Here is a 23,162-nt window from a genome sequence, read left to right as displayed (position 1 = left end):
GCTGGAGTGCAGTAGCCGGATCTCAGCTCACTGCAAGCTCTGCCTCCCGGGTTTACACCATTCTCCCGCCACAGCCTCCCGAGTAGCTGGGACTACAGGCGCCGCCACCTCGCCTGGCTAGTTTTTTGTATTTTTAGTAGAGACGGGGTTTCACCGTGTTAGCCAGGATGGTCTCGATCTCCTGACCTGGTGATCTGCCCGCCTCAGCCTCCCAAAGTGCTGGGATTACAGGCTTGAGCCACCGCGCCCGGCCCTGCTTGAGGTTCTTGAATGGGCCATGGACTTTCTCCTGACTGAGCACCACACTGAACTGCACGTTAGGCTGGCTCTGGTCCTCCATCCACACACTCAGCAGCTGCTCCATGTTGTCTATCATCAGGCTGAGGCTACGCCTCAACTTGGTGGCCGCCTGCAATGTGGCCGCCTGGGAACTCGCCCAGATCTTTTCCTTGTCACGAATGGTGGCCAAGGTGGAGGTGGACAGCCCCAGCGCCTTCCCGATTCTACTGAGCTTTTCTCCGGCTTCAAAGCGCCACAGCGCCTGGAGCTTCACCTACAGGTTGATGGCCTTGCGGTCCCACCTGATGCCTTGGTAATTGCGGGCGCTCAGCGGCCTCTTCAGACCGTGGAGCGGGTGTCCTCCAGACATCGCAAGGGGGTACTTGTGTTCCTGCTACTGAGCCCGCTGATCTCAGCAACTGCTGCCACTAGGGCCCCAGCCCTGACCCACGCTGTAAAATGCGGACACAAGGCTTACTGGTGGGGAGTACTGACAGGCTTGGGTAACACCTGGTAAAGATAATTTACCAAGTATCTCTCTTTAGGGAGCAGATTCGGGCCATATTAGGGTCGCAAGGCTCACTTCCCACTGGACGTTTGCCCCATGCACTAAACTAACTTCACTCTCAGGAATGCAGCAAGCTTCTGTAAACACACTAGGACTGTATAAGCTTTCCCTGCCCCCCACACTGACCATCAGGGTTCCAAGTCACCTACTCCTTGGCCTCTCCAAAGATCCAGGTTGGCACCATAAACAATGAGCTGAGATTACAGGTGCCAGCCACCACACCTGACCTGAAGGTTTCTTTTTAAAGGTAATACGCAGCATGGAAAATAACCCCGATCAACTGCAGGAGAACCAGGACAGGGAAGTGTGTCCCTCCTATCACAGGGCCCAGAAGCAGCCACCAGGCCAGTTTCTCATGTGTCACTCCACCAGGGGGCAGGCCAGGCACCTTGTTTCTTCCACTAACAGGATCTCCCAGAACTCTGCTTTCGCACTTGATTTGTGAAGAGATTTACACTAAAGCAGCCCTGGCTGCTCTCTCAAAGTTGTGGGAATGCCAGTAACTCACACAGGACACCTGGTGAGGGTGACTCTGAGGTACATCTGGGCAGGGCCACCGTAAGAGTTCCCAGTCCTTGCAGGGTTTCAGGAAGGTCCAAGAATGGCAGTCAAGGGAAGGGAAGGCCAGGCTGTGGTCACTGCTCACCTGGCAGGAGACCCCAGAATGCTCCTCAGCTGTTCTGCCCTCCTTCTCATGCATGCTTAGTCAGTGTCTGTGAGCAGATCCCTCTCTCCTTCCTGGGTTACCTGCCGGGACCACAAACAGACGAGTGTACTGTGACACAGACAAGCTTTGATATCTACCTCACAGGGCAGAGCCACCCCTGGGAAGGCTGCACTGAAGGTTTCCTATATCAAGGCAAGTCTAGCTGGCAAATGGGATGTGAGCTGTTTGCCACGACCCACCTTAGCTCCCTTCCCTGGCCAACTGGGGCAACCACATAGGGCTATTGGGAGGACTGGGTGTGTAACACCCCTACACAGTGCTCAGTACCCAAGCAGGGGCTCCAGGGACGTCCAGGGGCTGAAGGCCATGAGGGGATTCAGAGTACAGGCAGGCCTGAATGGCAGAGGGTGCAAAGAGGAGTGGCAGACAGGGCAAGGGTATGTGTTCTAGGGTAAGAAACAGACAGCAACCCACATGTCCTGGCTAGGCTGGGCAACTGACTCCCATGGATCCTCTAAAAAGAAAAGGGGAAGTTGCTCACATCACTAGAAGGGCCCCCATGAGAAAGAGTGAAAACAGTAAGGCCTGGAGCATTAGTGGGGCTTCCTTTGGAAGTATTTATGCACCTACATTCATACACACATATATGTGTGTACCACATATGCACATGTGAGAAAGGAGGACGGACAACAGTTAACAGTGGCTACCTCTAGAGGAGACTGGGTGTGAGGCCATAACTTTATATGCCTCTTTAAAAATTATTTTATGATATACATATATTAAATTTATAAATTAAAAAAATAAAATGGGGTCAGTGCAGTGGCTCATGCCTGTCATCCAGCATTTCGGGAGGCAGAGGCCAGTGGATTGCTTGAGATCAGGAGTTTGAGACCAGACAGGGCAACATGGTGAGACCCTGGCTCTATTAAAAATACTAAAAATTAGCCGGCGTTTTGGTGCACACCTGTGGTTCCAGCCACTCAGGAGGCTGAAGTGGGAGGACCGCTTGAGCCTAGGTTGAGGGTGGCAGGGGGGAGTGGGTAGAGGTTGCAGTGAGCCAAGATTGTGCCACTGCACTCCAGCCTGGGTGACAGAGTGAGACCCTGTCTCCAAAAGTGGATAAATCAATAATAAAATGGGAAGACAGATAATAATTAGTATATTTCTTTCTATCTCTGGGCAACAGAAATAAATAAATTAATCAAAGAAAACCCACTTTTGGAAAGTCAGGCAGAGCCCAAGAGTGGATAGTGAGACAAGCCTGCTGGGGTTGGGGCTGGGTCTACACAGAACCTGACAAAAGCAAAGCCAAGATCCAAGCCAGCCCGGGAGGCACAGCCAAGGTACCAGGAACCCCAGCCCCCCAACACACACTGCAGGCTGGCATGGTGGACACAGTATACAGAGACATTCTCTGGGCCTGCCTAAGACTGTTTTAAATTGTGAACTGGGCTGGGTGCGATGGCTCACACCTGTAATCCCAGCACTTTGAGAGGCTGAGGCAGGTAGATTATGAGGTCAGGTGTTCAAGACCAGCCTGGCCAAGATGGTGAAACCCCATCGCTACTAAAAATACAAAAATTAGCCAGGCGTGGTGGTGGGCACCTGTCATCCCAGATACTTGGGAGGCTGAGGCAGGAGAATCACTTGAACCTGGAAGGAGAGGGTTGCAGTGAGCCGAGATTGCGCCACTGCACTCTAGCCTGGCAACAGAGCAAGACTCCATCTCAAAAGAAAAAAAAAATGTGACCTGCGTGCCAACAGTAAAAAATTGGATTCAGGCTTTCCTTGCATCACTGTTTGCCCCAGTCAAAAGCAGCTGAGATCTGGCAGCACCACCTGGTCAATTCTGCCTTCTTCTGGCCCCAGGCTGGCTCCTGTGCCTGTGAATTTGAGACCTGGAGTCCCAAGACACAGGGACAAACACCTCCTCCACTATTCAAATGGCATGAGCCTGCGAAGGACAAACCCTAAGAACCAGGAGCTGGTGGCGGTGGGCAAGGGCAGACCAGGCTCAGCTGCTTAATATGCCCCCTTGCCCCTCCATGGCCTGGGGTGAGGAGGGGTTGGGGAGTGCAGGGTGTCCGCAGAATGTAGCATCTCTGACCTTGTTAGACTGACAGTTCACTTGAGCTCTATCCACAAAAGGTTTGGCAGCCTCTGCGAGGTCTCCAGACTGCCAGTCCTCAGAAGGAGCCTAGGTCAATGCTAAGGAGAGAGGGAAGCATTAGTATCCTCAGCCGTACTCTAAGCACAAAGGGGCCAGGCCCCTAGACCAACCAACCAATCAGGCCAGTCAACATGTGGCCAGTGTCCCTAAGTGTTCACTGCACCATCTCGCATAATGTCCCAGGACATTGGCCTAGGATTGTGGCTGGACAGGACATAGGCCTGCCCTCCAGACCACACAGAATGCCCTGTCCCTAGTTGACATGCAATCCCCTCTGGTATAAACACACACACACACACACACACACACACACACACACACACAAACACAATCCAAGAGTACACCCAAAATCCCTGATAAACAAGTCATTGAAACAAAGGAAATGATCGTGAGATGAGAAGCTTCCTTCAGCTGTAGCCAAGTGTACAGTAAAGGGTTAATTCAGCAGGCCTAGGTTGTCCAACCCCTGCACATTCGAAACAAAGGTCTGGCCCTTGACCTGCTCCTGGGAGGTAACCTCAAAGCCCTTAGAATATCTGCCTGTTAAGAGTGTCTTTTTCACACCAGATAGTTTATGCTAACAGTGTGATTTCTGGTGCGGGCCTTGGACCAGTGCTGCATCATCTGATCTCTGGGGGGTGCTAGAGACTTAGTAACTACATTCAGTCATGTAGATGCTGCACGCCTGTGTGACTGAGAGACTTAGTAACTACATTCAGTCATGCGGATGCCGCACGCCTATGTGACTGACAGACTTAGTAACTGCATTCAGTCATGCGGATGCCGCATGCCTATGTGACTGAGAGACTTAGTAACTGCATTCAGTCATGCAAATGCCTCACGCCTGTGTGAGCGAGAGACTTAGTAACTGCATCCAGTCATGCGGATGCTCCACGTCTACGTGACTGAGAAACTTAGTAACTGCATTCAGTCATGCGGATGCCACATGCCTATGTGACTGAGAGACTTAGTAACTGCATTCAGTCATGCGGATGCCGCACGCCTGTGTGAGTGAGAGACTTAGTAACTGCATTCAGTCATGCGGATGCCGCACGCCTGTGTGAGTGAGAGACTTTGTAACTGCATTCAGTCATGCGGATGCTCCACGCCTGTGTGAGTGAGAGACTTAGTAACTGCATTCAGTCATGCGGATGCCGCACGCCTGTGTGAGTGAGAGACTTAGTAACTGCATTCAGTCATGCGGATGCCGCACGCCTATGTGACTGAGAGACTTAGTAACTGCATTCAGTCATGCAGATGCCGCACGCCTGTGTGAGTGAGAGACTTAGTAACTGCATTCAGTCATGCAGATGCCGCACGCCTGTGTGAGTGAGAGACGTAGTAACTGCATTCAGTCATGCAAATGCCTCATGCCTGTGTGAGCGAGAGACTTAGTAACTGCATTCAGTCATGCGGATGCTCCACACCTGTGTGAGTGAGAGACTTAGTAACTGCATTCAGTCATGCGGATGCCGCACGCCTGTGTGACTGAGAGACTTAGTAACTGCATTCAGTCATGCGGATGCCGCACGCCTGTGTGACTGAGAGACTTAGTAACTGTATTCAGTCATGCGGATGCCGCATGCCTATGTGACTGAGAGACTTAGTAACTGCATTCAGTCATGCAAATGCCTCACGCCTGTGTGAGCGAGAGACTTAGTAACTGCATCCAGTCATGCGGATGCTCCACGTCTACGTGACTGAGAAACTTAGTAACTGCATTCAGTCATGCGGATGCCGCACGCCTGTGTGAGTGAGAGACTTAGTAACTGCATTCAGTCATGCGGATGCCACATGCCTATGTGACTGAGAGACTTAGTAACCGCATTCAGTCATGCGGATGCCGCATGCCTGTGTGAGTGAGAGACTTAGTAACCGCATTCAGTCATGCGGATGCCGCACGCCTGTGTGAGTGAGAGAACTTAGTAACTGCATTCAGTCATGCGGATGCTCCACGCCTGTGTGACTGAGAGACTTAGTAACTGCATTCAGTCCTGCGGATGCCGCACGCCTGTGTGACTGAGAGACTTAGTAACTGCATTCAGTCGTGCGGATGCCGCATGCCTGTGTGAGTGAGAGACTTAGTAACCGCATTCAGTCATGCGGATGCCGCACGCCTGTGTGAGTGAGAGAACTTAGTAACTGCATTCAGTCATGCGGATGCTCCACGCCTGTGTGACTGAGAGACTTAGTAACTGTATTCAGTCGTGCGGATGTTCCACGCCTGTGTGACTGAGAGACTTAGTAACTGTATTCAGTCGTGCGGATGTTCCACGCCTGTGTGACTGAGAGACTTAGTAACTGTATTCAGTCATGCGGATGCTCCACGCCTGTGTGACTGAGAGACTTAGTAACTGCATTCAGTCGTGCGGATGCTCCACGCCTGTGTGACTGAGAGACTTAGTAACTGCATTCAGTCGTGCGGATGCCCCACGCCTGTGAGACTGAGAGACTTAGTAACTGCATTCAGTCATGCGGATGCTCCACGCCTGTGTGACTGAGAGACTTAGTAACCGAATTCAGTCGTGCGGATGCTCCACGCCTGTGTGACTTACTTAGTAACTGCATTCAGTCATGCGGATGCTCCACGCCTGTGTGAGTGAGAGACTTAGTAACTGCATTCAGTCATGCGGATGCCGCACGCCTGTGAGACTGAGAGACTTAGTAACCGCATTCAGTCGTGCGGATGCTCCACGCCTGTGTGACTGAGAGACTTAGTAACTGCATTCAGTCATGCGGATGCTCCATGCCTATGTGACTTACTTAGTAACTGCATTCAGTCCTGCGGATGCTCCACGCCTGTGTGACTGAGAGACTTAGTAACTGCATTCAGTCGTGCGGATGCTCCATGCCTATGTGACTTACTTAGTAACTGCATTCAGTCATGCGGATGCTCCATGCCTATGTGACTGACCCCAGTGAAAACCCAGGACACCATGGCTCAGGTGAACCTCCCTGGTTGACAGTAACCCCTGTGTGTTGTCACACATCATTGCTGGGAGAATTAAGTGCTATCCACACAACTCCACTGCAAGAGGAGAACTGGAAGCGCACGCCTGGTTGCTCCTGGATTCTGCCTTATGCACCTTTTTCCACTGCTAATTTTTATGTTTCCTTTCACTGTAATAAACTATAACCAGGAGTATAACAGTTTTGCTGAGTTCTCTGAATCCTATTAGCAAATCATCAAACCTGAAGGTGGTCTTTGGGACCCCCAAATCCACTGGGATGGTGACAACCAAGAAGAGCTCAGTAGCCCTCGCTCCTGGACTCCCTGACAGCAACACAAGAGCCCACCCCCACTCAGGGCCAGCCCCTCTCCTTCTCTCATGCGGGGGCATCAGGGGCACCAGCAATAATGGGCAGAGCTGAGACAAGGTAAGGACACAGGGTGGAGGTGGGCAGATCACCTGAGGTCAGGAGTTCGAGACAAGCCTGGCCAAAATAGTGAGACCCCATCTCTACTAAAAATACAAAAAATTAGCTGGGCATGGTGGCACACGCCTGTAGTCTCAGTTACTCAGGAGGCTAGGGCAATAGAATTGCTTGAACTGGGAGGCAGAGGCTGCAGTGAGCCGAGATTATGCCACTGCATTCCAGTCTGGGTGACAGAGCAAGACTCCATCTCAAAAAAAAAAAAAAAAAAAAAGAGAAAGAAAAAGAAAAAAGGACACAGAGCAAAGGCAGGTGTCTTCATGTAAATGTTAACCAGAGCGTACTTGAAAACATATGGTTTCAAGACTGAGTGGACCTAATCATTCACAACCCATGGGGATTGCTGTAGACTGCTGTTCCAATACCCATGTGGTCATGATGCAAAATCCCTATTTATTTATTTCTCTATTATTATTATTATTATTATTATTTTGAGAGGCAGTTTCACTCTTCCACCTGCCCAGGCTGGAATGCAGTGGCACGATATCAGCTCATCACAACCTCTGCCCCCCAGGTTTAAGTGCTTCTCCCACCTGAGCCTCTCAAGTAGCTGGAATTATAGATGCCCGCCACCATGCCTGGCTAATTTTTTTTTTTTTAGATGAAGTCTCGCTCTTGTCCCCTAGGCTGGAGTGCAATGGGGCAATCTCAGCTCACTGCAACCTCCACCTCCTGGGTTCAAGTGATTCTCCTGCCTCAGCCTCCCGAGTAGCTGGGATTACAGGTGTGCGCCACCACGCCTCTAATTTTTGTATCTGAAGTAGAGACGGGGTTTCACCATGTTGACCAGGCTGGTCTCAAACTCCTGACCTCAGGTGATCCACCCGCCTCAGCCTCCCAAAGTGCTGGGATTACAGGCGCAGGCCACCTGTCTCTACTAAAAACAAAAAATTAGCCGGGTGTGGTGGAGCATGCCTGTAATCCCAGCTACTTGGGAGGCTAAGGCAGCAGAATCCCTTGAACATGGGAGGCAGAGGTTGTGGGAAGGCAAGATCACACCATTGCATTCCAGCCTGGGCAACAAGAGCAAAACTCTGTCAGAAAGAGAAAGAGAGAGAGAGAGAGAGAGAGAGAGAGAGAGAGAGAGAGAGAGAGAGAGAGAGAGAGAGAAAATAGAGCCCAGCACTACAGCAAAAAAAAAAAAAAACACCCCACAGGGACCATAGATATGTGCCCCTCATATTCATGTGTAGGGAAAAACCAGTCCTTCAAAATTAAGGCTTTCAATCCCCTCAGCAGTAGCTGAAGCCAGTTTGCAGCTTTTCCAGTATGTGTAGAATCAGCTTCATGAAGGCTCCGTGGAGACCCCAGCATCAGCCGGCAGCAACACCTCCCCAGGGATCTGGACCCCAGCGCCCCCATCACCACATTCCCCTCCTTTGAGCTTCTCTCAAAGACTAAACCCAACCTCTTCCCTTTGTTCACAAAGCTCTAGGAATGGATGCTGTTCCCTGCAGTTCCTACCAACATGACATCTTAGGGTTCTTTTTGTGCTTTTTTACTCCTTCAATATCTCAGAAACATTTTTAACCTTAACTTCCCTCTGTTAAAACAAGTGGTGTCTTCGCAGTTCCTCAGAAGGTCAAATAGTGTTACCATATGACCCAGCAATTCCACTTCTGGGTATACAACCAAGAGAAATGAAAACAAACATCCACACAAAAACGTCTACATGAACATCCATAGCAGCATTATTCATAATAGCCAAAAAGCAAAAGCAAGCCAAATGCTGATCAAAGACTATATGAATAAATAAAATGGGTCATATCCATACAATGGAATATTATTTGCTCATAAAATTGAAGTTCTGGCTGGGCGCGGTGGCTCACGCTTGTAATCCCAGCAATTTGGGAGGCTGAGGCGGGTGGAGCACCTGAGGTCGAGAGTTCAAGACTAGCCTAACCAACATGGAGAAATCCCATCTCTACTAAAAATACAAAATTAGCCGGGCGTGGTGGCCCATGCCTGTAATCACAGCTATTTGGGAGGCTGAGGGAGGAGAATCACTTGAACCGGGAGGCGGAGGCTGCGGTGTGCCAAGATCGAGCCATGGGCAACAAGAGTGAAACCCTGTCTCAGAAAAAAAAAAAAAAAAAAATGAAGTTCTGACATGTTAAAACATGGGTGAACCTCGAAAACATTATGCTCTGAGAGAAGCCAGACATAAAAGGCCACATACAGTGTGATTCCATTTAATGAAATGTCTAGAATAAGCAAATCCATAGACACACAAAGCAGATTAGTGATTGCCAGGAGCTTAGAGGAGGGGGCTGATGGGTGACTACTAATGGGCATGAGGTTTCTTTTGGTTGTAATTAAATTCTGGTATTAAACGGTGGTGATGGTTGTACAACCTTGTGAATATACTAAAAATCCCTGAATTGTATACTTTTTTGGTATGTCAACTATAACTTGGTAAAGGTGTACTTTTTAAATAAGTGACATAGTTTCTACATCCTGACAGAGAATCAAGTAGGCAGAAGACACTGCACAGTCATGCATGAGCAATCGAGTGAACAGAGGAACAAATGCGGATGGCGGCTGTAACCAACCTTCTCTCCTATCTTGTAGTTGTCACCCCCTCGCAAGCACAAATGCGTACACACATGTGTGGAACCCAAGCTTACAGTGAGGATGTTAGGCACTGGAAACTACAAAGCTGCTTCCTGCCAGGCCAGGCTCCTTGCTCACCTCCTCCTCCCCCCACCTCCTACAGGGAAAGGATACCTACACTGTGACTGATGGTCTCGTGGTCCATTTCTCCAACCAGACTAGGCTCCATGAATGCAAGTGTCTTTCCCTGCTGGACCAATAGGGCCTGGCATATGGCAGGCACTTGGTGACCTTGCGGGGAAGGAAAGAAGGATGGGAAAGGAAGCCTGGTCTACCCTGAGAGAGGGGGTCACATCAACCTCAAGCTCATGCCTCTGGGGGGCTCAGAGGCTGCAGAAGTCTCCAAATGTGTCACAGCTTCTAGGTCCTCCTCCCCAAGACAGGGATATTGAGGGCCCAGGCAGACTGAGGGAGGCACTCAGGGCCCAGGGTCATGAGCTGTGACCCCTCATAGATTCCCTTACCCCTCGGGCCAACCCCTGGACCCCTGTGGCTCACCAGTCTTCAACATCTGGGTGAAGTCCTCCACCAGCGCCATAGCCTCCTCACTGCTCTCAGGGCACTGGGACTCCACCCAGACCCAGATGGCAGGTGGCAGGACACCCAGGAACTGCTCCAGTACCAGCAGCCCCTCCTTGGAGAGCACCTCAGGACACAGCCACTGGTGGCACAGCTCATGCAGCTGGGCCAGGGCCTCTCAAGGGCTCACTGCTCCTCATAGCGGAAGCTATGGAAGTGCTGCCAGGGGTCCCTGCTAAGCCCAGGTGGCAGGGTCGGGGACTAAGGATTGAAGAGGGGTCCAGGATTCAGTGGGGGAGCCTCATCCTCCTCCATCTTGATAATCATGACCTCTTCCTGTTCTAGGGATGCTGGGTTAGCCACCATGGCAGGGCAGGAAGCCAGCCTCCCTGGCCTTCGCTCAGGCCACACACACCATCTGCCCGAGACTCATACCCATCCAGTCAGGGCCATGGACCACTCACAACCCTCCACCCACCGACACCCTGCAAGGCCACCTGTTGTGGGGGAAACTCTCCCTACAAAGGCTTCCCTGGCTCTTCCACATCCTAACCAGCTGGCAAACCGGGCAGGGAGCACCTACAGCCTGAACTTCCCCATCTTTGCCCTCAAGAGGATGACTGGCACTGGGAATCTGGACAAGAGGAAGAAGAGCACCCATGTTCAGGCCAGACTGGGTTAAATGGCACGAAGGGCTGTCACCAGTCCCAGGCAAGGAAGGCTGCCCCTAGGGACAGGAGAACAGCAGAAGACCAGTGCCCAGGGAGCATTTGAGCAAGTGAAGGACGCAGTCTGAGGGACACAAGGAAGAGGGATGTGGGGGACAGACTGGAAGGGCAAGACAGTGGCTGGAGCAGCTTCAGTACAGCCAGTACTGGGATCCAACAGGTGGCTCCTCCACTGGAAGGCCTTCCTTCCCCATGGCAGACACCTACAGAGCCTGAGAAGCTCACTTCCAGTAGCCACGACCCAGATGGCAGCGAGAGATGTCTACACCATAATGCTGAACAAAATAGTATGCTGGAGCTGGCCGGGCGCGGTGGCTCAAGCCTGTAATCCCAGCACTTTGGGATGCCGAGACGGGCGGATCACGAGGTCAGGAGATCGAGACCATCCTGGCTGACACGGTGAAACCCCGTCTGTACTAAAAAATACAAAAAAACTAGCCGGGCGAGGTGGCAGACGCCTGTAGTCCCAGCTACTCGGGAGGCTGAGGCAGGAGAATGGCGTGAACCCAGGAGGCGGAGCTTGCAGTGAACTGAGATCCGGCCACTGCACTCCAGCCTGGGCGGCAGAGCAAGACTCCGTCTCAAAAAAAAAAAAAAAAAAAAAAAAAGTATGCTGGAGCCCTCTTCACCCACCATAATTCCACTAATGTTACAATTTCAAGACATTTTTTTTTTTTTTGAGACGGAGTCTCGCTCTGTTGCCCAGGCTGGAGTGCAGTGGCCGGATCTCAGCTCACTGCAAGCTCCGCCTCCCGGGTTCACACCATTCTCCTGCCTCAGCCTCCCGAGTAGCTGGGACTACAGGCGCCCGCCACCTCGCCCGGCTAGTTTTTTGTATTTTTTAGTAGAGACGGGGTTTCACCGTGTTAGCCAGGATGGTCTCGATCTCCTGACCTCGTGATCCGCCCGTCTCGGCCTCCCAAAGTGCTGGGATTACAGGCTTGAGCCACCGCGCCCGGCCTCAAGACATTATTTTTACCTATGTTCAGAAAAGTGTCTTAAAAAACAAATGCCAGGCTGACAATTCTGGGGAAAGGATTAGAAGAGGTTGCCCATTTTTTCCTTTATAAATTTATATATATCACCTGAATTTTCTTTGCAATAGCCATTTGTTATTACTGAAACTTGAAAAAACAAGCCAGACACAGTGGCTCATGCCTATAATACCAGCACTTCGGGAAGCTGAGGCGGGAGGACTGCTTGAGCCACAAGTTCAAAACCAGCTTGGGCAACATTGGGAGACATGTCTCTATAAATATAAAAAATCAGCTGAGGCCGGGCGCGGTGGCTCAAGCCTGTAATTCCAGCACTTTGGGAGGCCAAGGCGGGCGGATCACAAGATCAAGAGATCGAGACCATCCTGGCTAACACGGTGAAACCCCGTCTCTACTAAAAAAAATACAAAAAACTAGCCGGACGTGGTGGTGGGCGCCTGTAGTCCCAGCTACTCAGGAGGCTGAGGCAGGAGAACGGCGTGAACCCAGGGGGCGGAGCTTGCAGTGAGCCAAGCTCGTGCCACTGCACTCCAGCCTGGGGCACAGAGCAAGACTCCGTCTCAAAAAAAAAAAAAAAAAAAAAAATCAGCTGAGTGCAGTGGCACACACTTGTTGTCCCAGCTACTTGGGAGGTTGAGATTAGAAGATCACTTGAGCCCCAGATATCAAGGCTGTAGTGAGCTATGATGTCACCACTTGCATTCCAGCCTGGGCAGCAGAGCGAGACCCTGTCTCAAAAAAAAAAAAGAAAGGAGAAGAAAAAAAAAAAACTTGAAAAAAAATTTTTTTTAATTGTTTCAATGTCAATCTTTTCCCTTTTCTTTCTTTCTTTCTTTTTTTTTTCAGACAGTCTCTGGCTCTGTTCCCCAGGCCAGAGTGCAGTGGCCACATGACTCACTGCAGCCTCAAACTCCTGGGCTCAAGTGATCCTCCCGCCTCACCCTCTCAAGTAGCTGGGACTACAGGTGCGCAACACCACACCCAGCTAAGTTATTCTGTAGAGATGAGATCTCACTATGTTGCCCAGCCAGCCTCCCACACCCAGTCACCAATGACTTTTTTTTTTTTTTTTTTTGAGACGGAGTCTTGCTCTGTCACCAGGCTGGAGTGCAGTGGCATGACCTCGGCTCACTGCAACCTCCACCTCCCGAGTTCAAGCGATTCTCCTGCCTTAGCCTCCTCAGCAGCTGGGATTACAGGTGTGCTCCACCACACCCAGCTAATTTCTGTATTTTTAGTTGAGACTAGGTTTCACCATGTTGGCCAGGATGGTCTCAATCTCCTGACCTCATGATCCACCTGCCTTGACCTCCCAAACTGCTGGGATGACAGGCATGAGCCACCACACCCGGCCCCCAATGACTTTTTCTTGAGATGGAGTCTCGCTCTGTCACCCAGGCTGGAGTGCAGTGGCCCAATCTCGGCTCACTGCAAGCTCCGCCTCCCGGGTCCACACCATTCTCCTGCCTCAGCCTCCCAAGTAGCTGGGACTACAGGTGCCCGCCTCCACGCCCGGCTAATTTTTTGTATTTTTAGTAGAGACAGGGTTTCACCATGTTAGCCAGGATGGTCTCGATTTCCTGACCTTGTGATCCGCACACCTTGGCCTCCCAAAGTGCTGGGATTACAGGCATGAGCCACTGTGCCCGGCCTACTTCAATATTTTTCATCTGCCTCTTCTTACACGTTGGCCGAGGCTTATACTATGTGTGATTTATATTTCTAGAAACCTGAAACATTGGCATTATCCTCCTACTCACAACTATAGCAACAGTACTCATAGGTTACATGCTCCAAATATCATCCTGAGGCACTTCAGTAATTACAAATCTACCATCAGCCATCCCATATATTGGAACTGCCTTTGAACAATGAATCCAAGGCGGATTCTCAGTTGACAGAGCCCCCCGTTACATGATTTTTTGCCTCCCATTTCACCTTACCCTTCGTCATTATAGCTCTAGCAACTGTTCACGTCCTATTCTTTTTTTTTTTCTTTTTTTTTTTTTGAGACGGAGTCTCACTCTGTCACCCAGGCTGGAGTGCAGTGGCGCGATCTCGGCTCACTGCAAGCTCCGCCTCCCGGGTTCACGCCATTCTCCCGCCTCAGCCTCCGAGTAGCTGGGACTACAGGCGCCCGCCACCACGCCCGGCTAGTTTTTTTGTATTTTTAGTAGAGACAGGGTTTCACCATGTTAGCCAGGATGGTCTCAATCTCCTGACCTCGTGATCCACCCGCCTCAGCCTCCCAAAGTGCTGGGATTACAGGCTTGAGCCACCGCGCCCGGCCTCACGTCCTATTCTTACATGAAACAGGATCTAACGACCCTTCAGGGATTTCATCAGACCCCAACAAAATCACTTTCCACCCCTACCACACAACCAACGATATTCTAGGTTTAATTTTTCTCCTCCTCCTTCTAATAACTCTAGTACTATTTTCGCCTGACCTCCTGAGTGACCCAGATAATTACACTTTAGCCAACCCCCTCAATACCCCACCCCATATTAAGCCAGAGCGATACTTTTTGTTTGCATATGCAATCTTATGATCCATCCCTAACGAACTAGGAGGCGTACTGGCCCTTATATTCTCCATTCTCATTCCAGCAGTTATTCCCGTACTTAACACGTCTAAACAACAAAGCATAATATTCCAGCCATTAAGTCAATGGCTATTCTGAATCTTAGTGGCTGACCTGCTCCCACTCACATAAATTGGAGGACAGCCAGTCAAATATCCTTTTATTGCCATCGGACAGACAGCATCCACCATGTACTTGTCTACCTTCCTCACCCTTACACCACTCGCTACCCTAACTGAAAATAAACTACTTAAATGAAAATGTCCTTGTAGTATAATTCAAGACTCTGGTCTTGTAAACCAGAAATGGAGAATCTCCTCCCCCAGGACAACTCAAAGCATTCCCCCCTCACCTACCTTCACCAAAGGGCAGGACCAAAAACACTAATTAGGGCTGAATAAGTAGCTCCTGTGTAAATCACAAACTCAATCTTGGCTGGGTACGGTGGCTCACACCTGTATTCCCAGCCCTTTGGGAGGCCGAGGTGGGTGGATGATGAGGTCAGGAGTTCAAGACCAGCCTGGCCAAGATGGTGAACCTGCCACTTATCTCTTTCTTGATCTTTCCTATCCCATTCAGCCTGCGATATTTCCTTGTTTTTATCTTAACAAGGCTATCTAATTTTATCTTATTATTTAAAGACCTTGAAGGCCGTGTCCAGCAAAGTGGGGAATGGAATTTGTGGTTCTTGGTCTAGTGTTTGCAGTTTGTGTCTAATATCTGAAGAAGCCTGGCTAATAAAATGAAAAGTCAAAATGCTTAGGCCTTTTCAGCTCTTAGGGTCCATAACAGTATATTTTCTCATGGCTTCCGCAAACCTGGAGTAATATAGAGCTGGGTTTTCATTTGCCCCCTGTGTTACTTCTCTTAGTTTGGCATAGTTGACTGGTTTTATGGCAGTCTTCTTCATGCCTTCAATTAAACAAGTAATCATATGATTACAGCATTCCCTACTAGTGTTTCCCTCTTGGTAGCTCTATCTAGGATCAACATCAGGAACTGCCGTTCTCCCCAGGCCAGACTCCTGAGGGTTCTGGGCATGAACGTCGTCTGCCCATCATTGAGCTAGAGATCCGAGGTAGGACTTTTCCTCATGAGTACAACAGATGGTAAAGATCATATAAATGTCCTGCCAAGTGCTATTAAATAAAATGGTAAGTCCTCTCCATCTTTTTATGCAACAGGAAGGGTCTTGGCTAAAGGAGACAACCTTAGCTTCTAGCTGAGACAGGTCAGACACTGGGAAAGGAACACGGACTCTGATGGTTCCTACATCCCCATTTGCCATGTCTCAGAGCAGCAGAACCTTGTCTGGAGCTCAAGTGGGATCATAAGTGACCCACAACCTAGTATGTGAATGGGGACAAGGGTCCCTGAAAAGGAGGCGGAACTGGAAAATGACATCCAAGGTTGAGATGACAAGGAGGTGAGGGACAAGGAACAGATGGAGTAGGTACAGTTGAACATGAAGGTGACATGCACGGGGGTGGCCTCTTGGCTGGGTGCAGTGGCTCATGCCTATAATCCCAGCATTTTGGGAGGCTGGTTGGGGAAAGCAGAAGAGGATAAAGGAATGGTTATCTAGAATGTCAGAAGAGTCAGTGGGGCGAGATAATTTAGCCAAGCACATTCGACAGATTTGGCAGGGATTGGGATCCAGAGAGACAGTCATGAAATCCTGGACATAAAGAACTTCGGACCATTTACAGAAGTTACGACAGAAAAGGTCGAGCTGTAAAACAGTACCGGGGGCAAGGGTCTCATTCAGAGGCCTGAATTTCTGACCCAGAAGTTTGTAAAGCAAGAAAGACACATTGCATAGGAAAATTAAGCATTTAAGCATTTCTTTTTGAGACTTTGGGGGTCAAATTTGTTCCAGTATTTTATTTTTTATCTTATTTTATCTTATTTTTTAGACGGAGTCTCGCTCTGTCGCCCAGGCTGGAGTGCAGTGACACGATCTCACCTCACTGCAACCTCCACCTCCTGAGTTCAAGCGATTCTCCTGCTTCAGCCTCCCAAGTAGCTGCGACTAAAGGCACCCGCCACCATGCCCAGCTAATTTCGTTTTGTTTTGTTTTGTTTTAGTAGAAATGGGGTTTCACTGTGTTAGCCAGGATGGTCTCGATCTCCTGACCTCATGATCTGCCCACCTTAGCCTCCCAAAGTGCTGGGATTACAGGTGTGAGCCACCACACCTGGTCCTCCAATGTTTTTGAATGCAGCCCAGAGGTGAGTCTGAGGTACTAGACAGGGTCTGTCCAATTGTGTGACAGGGAAACCAAGTTGCTTGGGGCTAGTTAAGCCACATTTTCACTTGGGGCATCCTACCACGAAAAGTACTCTACTCACATCTGCTAAAGGACCCTGAGGTGCATTTTTCTAAAGGGGCGTCCTGCCTATTAGAAAAAACCTCCCAGATGGCGCCATTGCACTCCAGCCTGGGTGACAGAGTAAGACGCTGTGTCTAAATAAATAAATAAAATAGAAAAAAGAAAAAACCTCTACCGGCCGTTCGGGGCGACGGAATTTTCATCCCAGAGCCATGGCCAATTTGTCCATAACCTTGTGGAGAAGACCCCGGCGCTGGCGAACGCTGTTGTGACTTACTCGAAGCCTCAATTGGCCACATTTTGGTACTACGCCAAGGTTGAGCTGGTTCCTCCCACCCCTGCTGAGATCCCTACAGCTGTTCAGAGCCTGAAGAAAATAGTCATTAGTGCTCAGACTGGTAGCTTCAAACAGCTCACAGTTAAGGAAGCTGTGCTGAATGGTTTGGTGGCCACTGAGGTGTTAATGTGGTTTTATGTTGGAGAGATCATAGGCAAGTGTGGCATCATTGACTATGATGTTTGAAGACCAATCTTTAACATCTGATTATATTTGATTTATTATTTGAGTGTTGTTGGACCATGTGTGATCAAAGTGCTATCTGAATAAAATAAGAAAATACAACAACAACAAAAAATTAAAAACCTCCCAGAGCTAGGATGACCCTGGTATGACCACTAGGGTGGGCAGTCCCAGGTCAGTCCAGGCACGAATTAACTGCGTGCTTGGCCCAGGGTCTGAGGGGAAGAGGTTGAGGGAAGACTCACCGTTGCGGTGCTGTTTGGGATCACCTGGATTAAAACATCTGGAGCAGGACGGCCAGCTCTTCACAGGAGAATTTAGAGTGAGAAGGTCTAAGTCACTCAAAACATGTGTGGATTTGCCCTAGATGAGCTGTCACTGCTACCTGCACCACACATAAAGTTCTGGAACTCTTGACCAGAGAAGGATAGGAGAGAGTCTTTCTCCCTTCCAGGCAAGGCAGCCAGCTCTGTTGACCCCCTGGCGTTCAAGCAACACCATGGAGCAGCCCTGGCCAGATGCCATTAATTACCAGAGGGCTACTGGGAGCTGGTTGCTGGAAGGCTGAAAAAGGAAAGTGAATTTAGGTCCCTCTCCAGAGCAGGTAGTGGTGGTTAGGTACCTCTGAATGGGCACCTTTCAGTTTCTCTCTTTTTTTTTTTTTTTTTTTTTTTGAGATGGACTTTTGCTCTTGTTGCCCAGGATGGAGTACGATGGTGAGATCTCGGCTCACTACAATCTCCGCCTCCCGGGTTCAAGTGATTCTCCTGCCTCAGCCTCCTGAGTAGCTGGGATTACAGGCATGCACCACCATGCCAGGCTAATTTTGTATTTTTAGTAAAGACGGGGTTTCTTCATGTTGGTCAGGTTGGTCTCGAACTCCTGACCTCAGGTGATCTGCCTGCCTCAGCCTCCCAGGACACCTTTCAGTTTCACCAGAGTGTATCCCTGGCCAGAGACCTTCAGTTGTCTCCACACACTTACACACTGTCCACCAGGGATCTCGAGTAGGAAGGGAGAGGGGAGAGAGTCTCCTGTAGGGAGAGTCCCTATGTGGGCCACCAAAATGTCGTGGTCAATGGCTGCCTGAGGCCTTGGCATGCAGGTGGTAAAAGAATCTTCCAAGACAGTAATGAGTTTAGAAAGGCAGATGTATTAGAGAAAATGGAAAGAAAATGTTGCAAGGGAGCTACAGGCAAGACAGAAGAGGGAAGCCTGGGGCCGGGCGCAGTGGCTCATGGCTGTAATTCCAGCACTTTGGGAGACCAAGGCGGGCAGATCACGAGGTCAGTAGATTGAGACCATCCTGGCTAACACAGTGAAACCCGGTCTCTACTAAAAATCCAAAAAAATTTGCCGAGCGTGGTAGCGGGGGCCTGTAGTCCCAGCTACTCAGGAGGCTGAGGCAGGAGAAAGGCGTGAACCCAGGAGGTGGTGCTTGCAGTGAGCCAAGATTGCGCCACTGCACTCAAGCCTGGGCAACAGAGTGAGACTACGTCTCAAAAAAAAAAAAAGAAGAAGAAGAGGGAAGCCGGTCTGCCAAGAAGCAAGAGGGAAGTTTTACAAGGTCATGCTGCTCAGGTTCAGTGCTTGCAGACATGATGCTTGCGTGCAAGTGAGCCATTTGCAGCTGACCCCATTTCTCAGGACATTTGCTCCTGTTTACCCATTTCTGTTCCTGCCAGTTAAGCCCATTTTTCCATGTTCTCTTAACTCCTTAGGGCTCCACAGGAATCTCTTAAAACCACAAGAGGAAGCCAAGAGAATCAAAAGATCCTGAGCCACCTCCCAGGCAGGATGAGGTGAACTACCCATCTCCACACTTCTCACTTGGAGACAGCAAATGTCAGTGTGGGAAGCTGAATAAGGTCACCTAAACATGTCCATATCATAATCCCAGGAAACGAGGAGTAAATTACCTTACATGGCAAAAGGAACTTTGTAAATTAATCTCAAGATAAGGAGATTATCCTGAGTTATTCCAGTGGCCCCGAAACATAATCACAGGGGTACTTATAAGAGGAGGCAGAGGGGTCAGGCGTGGTGGCTCACACCTGTTATCCCAGCACTTTGGGAGGCTGAGGCGGGCAGATCATGAGGTCAGGAGTTCGAGACCAGCCTGACCAACATGGTGAAACCCCATCTCTACTAAAATTACAAAAATTAGCCAGGCGTGGTGGCACGTGCCTGTAATCCCAGCTACTCAGGAGGCTGAGGCAGGAGAATAGCTTGAAGTCGGGAGACAGAGGTTGCAGTGAGCCAAGATCATGCCACTGCACTCCAGCCTCGGGGACAGAGCAAGACTCCATCTCGAAAAAAAAAAAGAAAAGAAAAAAAAAAGGCAGAGGAAGAGTTGACTTAGAAGGCTGTGTGATCACTGAAACCCAGAACTTCCAAAAGAAACCAGCCTTGCTGATACCTTGATTTTAGCCTAGTAAAACCGAATTCAGACTCTGACCTTTAGGACTCTAAGATAATAAGTTTATGTTGCTTCATACCACTAAGTTCGTAGTAATATTACAACAGTAATAAGAAACTAACACAGGCCGGGCGTGGTGGCTCAAGCCTGTAATCCCAGCACTTTGGGAGGCCGAGACGGGTGGATCACGAGGTCAGGAGATCGAGACCATCCTGGCTAACATGGTGAAACCCTGTCTCTACTAAAAAATACAAAAAACTAGCCGGGCGAGGTGGCGGGCGCCTGTACTCCCAGTTACTCGGGAGGCTGAGGCGGGAGAATGGCGTTAACCCGGGAGGCGGAGCTTCCAGTGAGCTGAGATCCAGCCACTGCACTCCAGCCTGGGCGACAGAGCAAGACTCCGTCTCAAAAAAAAAAAAAAAAGAAAGAAACTAACACAGAAGAGAGCTTCCCTAGTTGGTACCACCACCATGGAGTACCCAAGGATAGAAGGGGATGATGGTTCTCCATACCAGATCAAGAATGATTCAGCGAACCTAAGTCAGATCCTGACCTCTGCTGGAGCCCTCCCAGGCCTTCAAGTAAAAGCCACAGTCCTCACTGGTTCCCTGGTAAGGCTCAAAGCCTCCTCCTCTACTCTGCTCACTCCTGACCACATTCTCCAGACGGAGCAAAGGGGCTTTTTTTGTTTTGATTGTTTGCTGAGATTGAGTCTCGTTCTGCCCTCCAGGCTGGAATGCAATGGCGCAGCCTTGGCTCACTGCAACTTCTGCCTCCCAGGTTCAAGCAATTCTCCTGCCTCAGCTTCCCAAGTAGGTGGGACTACTGGTGTGTGCCACCATGCCCAGCTGATTTTTGTATTTTCAGTAGAGACAGGGTTTCACCATGTTGGCCAGGCTGGTCTCAAACTCCTGACCTCAAGTGATCCACCCGCCTCAGCCTCCCAAAGTTTGGGATTACAGGCGTGAGCCACTGTGCCAGCTACAAAGGGGCTTTTGTTCCTGTGGTTCCTTTGGCCCAAAGCAGGTGCTCTTCCCTGTTATCTGCATGGCTTTTCCCCTCACCTTCTGCAGTTCTTTTCAAACACAACCTTATGAGAGAGGGCCATCCCCCGCCGTATTTATTTATTTATTGTGTGTCTGTCTCACCTTATCGCTTTTACATTTTGAACCATGTGAATGTAATACCTGGTCAAAACAGATTTTTTTTTTTAATTGTGCGTGTGAAAAGCAGAAACAGGCCAGGCATGGTGGCTCATGCCTGTAATCCCAGCACTTGGGAGGCTGAGGCGGGCAGATCACGAGGTCGGAAGTTCGAGACCAGCCTGGCCAACATGGCGAAACCATGTCTCTACTAAAACTACAAAAATTAGCCGGGCGTGGTTGTGGGTGCCTGTAATCCCAGCTACTCGGGAGACTGAGGCAGGAGAATAGCTTGAACCAGGGAGGCGAGGCAGAGGTTGCAGTGATCCAAGATCCTACCATTGCACTCCAGCCTGGGCGACAAGAGCAAGACTCAGTCTCAAAAAAAAAAAAAAAAAAAAGTTAGCCCGGCATAGTGGCGTGTGCCTGTAATCCCAGCTACTTGGGGGGCTGACACCGGAGAACTGGTTGAATCCGGGAGGCGGACGTTGCAGTGAGCCGAGATCGCGCCACTGCACTCCAGCCTGGGCGACAGAGCAAGACTCCGTCTCAAAAAAAAAAAAAAAAAAAAAAAAAGAGAAGGAAGGAAGGAAGGAAAGGAGGGAGGGAGGGAGGGAGGGAGGGAAGGAAGGAAAGAAGGAAGGAAGAAAAAAAAAAAAGACATGAACAAATGCGGCCTGACCGTTCTGTTTGTGGAGTGACTACACCTATGATGAGTACCTCCATGGACCACGCACCTGCCTTGAAACAAGGAGGCACAGCCCACAGGGCCTTCAGCTAGGGACACAGGGAAAGGCGGGTGGACTGGGGAAGGTTCAAGCCTGGGGAAAGCACCGAAATCTGAACCACTCTTGGGCCCACCCTTCTCTCTCCCACATTAATACCTTTGCCTGCTCTCCCATAATTGTAAATTAATTCACCCACACATTCACTCACCCTCTCCCTCCCACTCTCAACAGGCAGCCCCGAGCTCGGGGGCCTCACGAAGTCTGGGTGGATGACCAAGCTCCTCCCTCGAGACTACATTTCCAAGACAGAGGAGGGAAGGGGTACGAACAGCGGACGAGCGCTGTAAGGCCGAGGAGGCCCGCAAGGGACCTTAGGGCCGGGCGAACACGCCTCCACGAAGATCTGGGTCAAAGAACTCCTCGACCCAGGAGGGACCCAGACTCAGATCAGCACCTGCGCAGTATGGCCTGAGGCGGGTACCGTCCCGCCTAGCGGGTCTACATTTCCCAGAGAACCGCGGGGCCAACGATGGCTCCCACTGACCCACTCGGGTGTGTGCCAGCTGTGCACGCAGTGGCCTCATATCCCAGTTCCCGGACCGAACCAAGCGGAAGGGCCGCAACTCCTGCCCCCGAAGCCGGGCCCCAGCGCGGCCGATCACCCTCACCTTCGGGTCGCAGTGCGAGCCGTCTGCTTTAGCTGGGCCTGAGGGGGCTTCGGCCCTTCTCCATCGCCCCGCCTCACAGCGCACTTCAGCGCAGTTTCCCGGAGGAGGCCGAGCCCAGGCTCAGTCTCGGCCGCGAAGGGGGAAGGTTGCCTGGCGACGGCCGGGCACCGAGGAGGATGCGTCAGGCCCGCCCCTTGCGACGCTCTCCGCTCGGCGCCCGGCGCCCCGGGGCCTGCCGGAAAACGTAGTTTGGCAACGAGGCTGCACCGTACAGAGTCCAGGCAGGGGCGCCAGAAACTGTTTCGGACCAAAGGCTGACTTTCTCGCCGCCTAATGTCTTTGTCTTACACTACCCTCCCTTCCTCCCTTTCCTGGGTATGTGTCACTATTTTCTTTTTCCCTGTTTGTCCCCTAGCCCGGAGAACAGGTTCCCTTCAGACTGCCAAATATAATTTCAAAACGGTTAAAAACATGACTCTCAGTGAGCATGTGTCAAAGATTTATTTATCGTACTGAGGGAACCAGCAAGATGATTCTAGGAAGATAGGAAAGAAAGAATGAACACTGGCCGGCCGCGGTGGCTCACACCTGTAATTCCAGCAATTTGGGAGGCCGAGGCAGGCGGATCACCCGAGGTCTGGAGTTCTAGACCAGTCTGGCCAACACGGTAAAACCCCATCTCTACTAAAAGTACAAAAATCAGCCGGGTGTGGTGGAGCAGCCTGTAGTCCCAGCTACTCGGGAGGCTGAGGCAGGAGAATCGCTTGAACCTGGGAGAGGGAGGTTGCAGTGA

At 50.4% G+C, this 23,162-nt stretch overlaps 1 protein-coding gene and 1 pseudogene across 32 annotated transcripts in view; one reads left to right on the top strand and one right to left on the bottom strand.

Annotated features, from left to right (window-relative positions):
• LOC102145028 (uncharacterized) overlaps positions 1-22,549 on the bottom strand; it is a 39,599-nt gene extending 17,050 nt beyond the window's left edge. For 23 of the 32 annotated variants that reach the window (XR_012428084.1, XR_012428082.1, XR_012428081.1 and 20 more), the window contains exons 1-3: positions 22,370-22,549; positions 3,622-3,722; positions 1,494-1,594 (exon numbers count right to left, since the gene is read on the bottom strand). Coding sequence is in view for 4 of the 32 variants with exons in the window: in XM_074025074.1 (XP_073881175.1) it covers positions 1,494-1,547 (54 nt within the window). In the remaining 28 variants the exon portion in view is untranslated. The remainder of the gene's footprint in view (positions 1-1,493; positions 1,595-3,621; positions 3,723-22,369) is intronic. The other 9 variants (XR_012428088.1, XR_012428086.1, XR_012428092.1 and 6 more) reach the window with 3 other exon arrangements.
• LOC141409153 (ATP synthase subunit g, mitochondrial pseudogene) lies at positions 10,703-17,465 on the top strand (annotated as a pseudogene).
• Positions 22,550-23,162: the final 613 nt, after the last annotated feature.

The sequence above is a fragment of the Macaca fascicularis genome, chromosome 19 (genome assembly GCF_037993035.2).
Source record: "Macaca fascicularis isolate 582-1 chromosome 19, T2T-MFA8v1.1".
Classification (NCBI taxonomy): Eukaryota; Metazoa; Chordata; class Mammalia; order Primates; family Cercopithecidae; genus Macaca; species Macaca fascicularis.
The sequence above is the reverse complement of the archived record's forward strand: the minus strand, read 5'-3'. Positions and strand labels throughout refer to the sequence as shown.